The sequence below is a fragment of the Athene cunicularia genome (assembly GCF_003259725.1).
Source record: "Athene cunicularia isolate RWA chromosome 20 unlocalized genomic scaffold, athCun1 chr20_part2, whole genome shotgun sequence".
Classification (NCBI taxonomy): Eukaryota; Metazoa; Chordata; class Aves; order Strigiformes; family Strigidae; genus Athene; species Athene cunicularia.
Window position 1 is genome coordinate 434,976 of NW_020799126.1, and position 2,379 is coordinate 437,354.

General features: G+C 58.8%; 2 protein-coding genes across 2 annotated transcripts in view; one reads left to right on the top strand and one right to left on the bottom strand.

Moving 5' to 3' along the window:
• Positions 1-2,259, bottom strand: part of LOC113487670 (zinc finger SWIM domain-containing protein 3-like) — a 5,666-nt gene extending 3,407 nt beyond the window's left edge. Inside the window, exon 1 of the mRNA XM_026862353.1 lies at positions 9-2,259. Within this exon, the coding sequence (XP_026718154.1) occupies positions 9-1,601 (1,593 nt within the window). The 5' untranslated portion in view covers positions 1,602-2,259. The remainder of the gene's footprint in view (positions 1-8) is intronic.
• Positions 2,158-2,379, top strand: part of ACOT8 (acyl-CoA thioesterase 8) — a 4,014-nt gene continuing 3,792 nt past the window's right edge. Inside the window, exon 1 of the mRNA XM_026862354.1 lies at positions 2,158-2,247. Coding sequence (XP_026718155.1) covers positions 2,158-2,247 — 90 coding nt within the window. The remainder of the gene's footprint in view (positions 2,248-2,379) is intronic.

A 2,379-nucleotide genomic window follows, 5' to 3' on the forward strand; every position in this document is an offset into this window, starting at 1 on the left:
CCCAGGAGCCCATCCCCGGGGGCCGGGAGGTGCTGGTACCTCCTCTGCCAGCGCCTGGACACCATGGCTTCCTCCACGCGGCCGCGGTGCGCCTGCAGCACGGCCAGGACGTGCCTGCAGGGCAGCCGGTACCGGCGGTGGAAGCAGCAGCTGCAGCTCCGGCCGTCCCGGCTCACCCGCTGCGTGTCCTCCAGCAGCCGCACGGTGAAGCTGCCCGACGCGGGGCTCAGCAGCTGTGTGGAGCTCTGCACCATCTCCCACTCCTTCCAGCACAGCCAGGAGCCCAGCTCTGTACAGCTCACCCACAGCATGGCCAGCACATGGCCCGTCCCCGCTGCGGCAGCCTGCTCCGCAGGCCCCAGGTGCTTGGCAAGAGCTGGAGAGCCACAAACGGGGCCTGGTTCTAGCGCAGTACCAGGGTGCATGCCAGGCTTCTCCAGGAGGCTGCTCCAACTGTCCTCCTTGGCGCTCAGGAAGCCCCAGTTCGGGCTTTCCAAGCCTCCGGCATCAAGGAACTCTGCACACTCCAGAAAATGAAATGTGCTCGCCTCCAGGGACGGCTGCTGGCCGAAGAGACCAGCTACTTGGTGCATGAGGTGGTCCAGGCTGTCCAAGAGCGTGCCGCAGGAGCGCAGACCCTTCCCCGCATACGTGCACCATGATGGCTCGCAGGAGAACCAGTTGGCTTGCAGGTCGTCGTACAGCGCCGGGCTGACCACGGGCTTCACCAGCTGGGACAAGGCATCCAGGCTGGCAGGTGAAGGGGAACACGCGGCCTTCTGCAAGGCCAGCATCAGGCTCTGCTTGAGGGAAGAGGAGATCTCCGCTTCTTTCACGTTCTTCTCAAGCAGGCGGACAGCGTGAGAGACAGACAGGAGCACCCGGGCAGAGGGAAAGAGCTCCTGGAGGACAGCTCTGTGAAAGAAGGAGATGTCCACAAAGACAGCCTGCACTTTTTGCCACTCGGGGTTGAACTCCTTAAAGACAGTTAGCATTTCCCTGACACTGTGGCCCGTGTCATCCTTCAGCAGCGACAAGTGCACCACTTTCCCCACTTGCTCCTTATTCTCTACAAGGAAAGCGTAGAGAACGTGTCCGTCCTTGCTCGGCGCCCGGTGCAGCAGGAGGCTCTTGGGGAACCGCAGAAACGAGCTCTTCATCTTGCTGGTCTGGAAGCTGAGTCTGTCCAGGCCATGGTCGCTGTCTGCGCTGACTGAGGCCAGCAAGCCCCCGTCCACCCTCAGGAAGGTTTTCATGACCTCAGCAATCCTGACGAGTGCTGAGGCCGAGGGTTCTCCCTTCACTGCCTCTGGGTGCACAGTAGTCCAGTGCAGAGCGGTGCCCGCTGGTTGTCCCGTGTCAGTCCCACCCTGCTGCTGCTCACACAGTTCTGTGGCCACGGTGCTCGCTGTCACAGCCGTGTCCCTGCTTGGGGAACACCCCGGGTCCAAGTGGATGTGGTCATTGTTCAGTTCGTTGATCACCAGCTGGTCTATGTCCTCCTCATATTGCAACACAAAATAAGCTGGACATAAGCTGGGCTGCTGCTTTTTATTCCTCTTGTATCTTTGGATCCGGGCACAACCAAACTTCACCTGCATGAACCTGCAAACATTAAAACATTAAGGGGGGAAGCAAAGGTGGCGTAGGCTGCCAGCAGTTAGACATTTCTTGCACATCAGCTCTGTATTCAGTTAGTGAGCACACGGCAAACGTGCCTGTCAGACGTGCAGGCTGGCTTCCTGCTCAGCAAAGCCTGGGGTAAAGCTCAAACGCAGGAGAAACAACAGAATCAAGAGTTACAACAGCCACAAGCAGACACCACAACGCAGCCCCAGCTCCTTCTCAGTGGTGCCCCCGTTTCTGCTCTCTAGAAACCACAAAGCCATCAACAAAAACTCGATACCTGCATGCTCGTGTCTTACTCTCTTAAAGCACTTCTGCAACTCCTGTGTCTGGAGAAACAAGTTAGAATATAGCAGGAAAGGCTTCAAGGTATGAGATTAAATTATGTTTTAAGGCAGTAAGGGAGCAGCTGTGTAACGGCAGAGTGACGCTGCGGCCCTTGCACACACAAGCAGATCTACCAGCCTGGATGGAAACAGACAGGGTCAGGTAAAGCAGAGGCTGAGGAACTAAGTACCGGGAGAGGGAAAGATGGAGAGGATCACTGCAAAGATCAAAGCTACAGGTTTTGCTACAGGAGGCAGAGAGAGCTGTCAAGCCAAAAAGAGGGTTAAGTCAGAGGTAAGGAGCAGCCCCGGCCAGCGAGGAGGGGGACTGCGGGGACAGCGGCGGTGGCCCGGCCAGCGGAGCCATCCCCGGTGGGTCGCACCCTCGGGGCCGGCCCCCGGCCGCAGCAACGCTCAGACTCGGCTC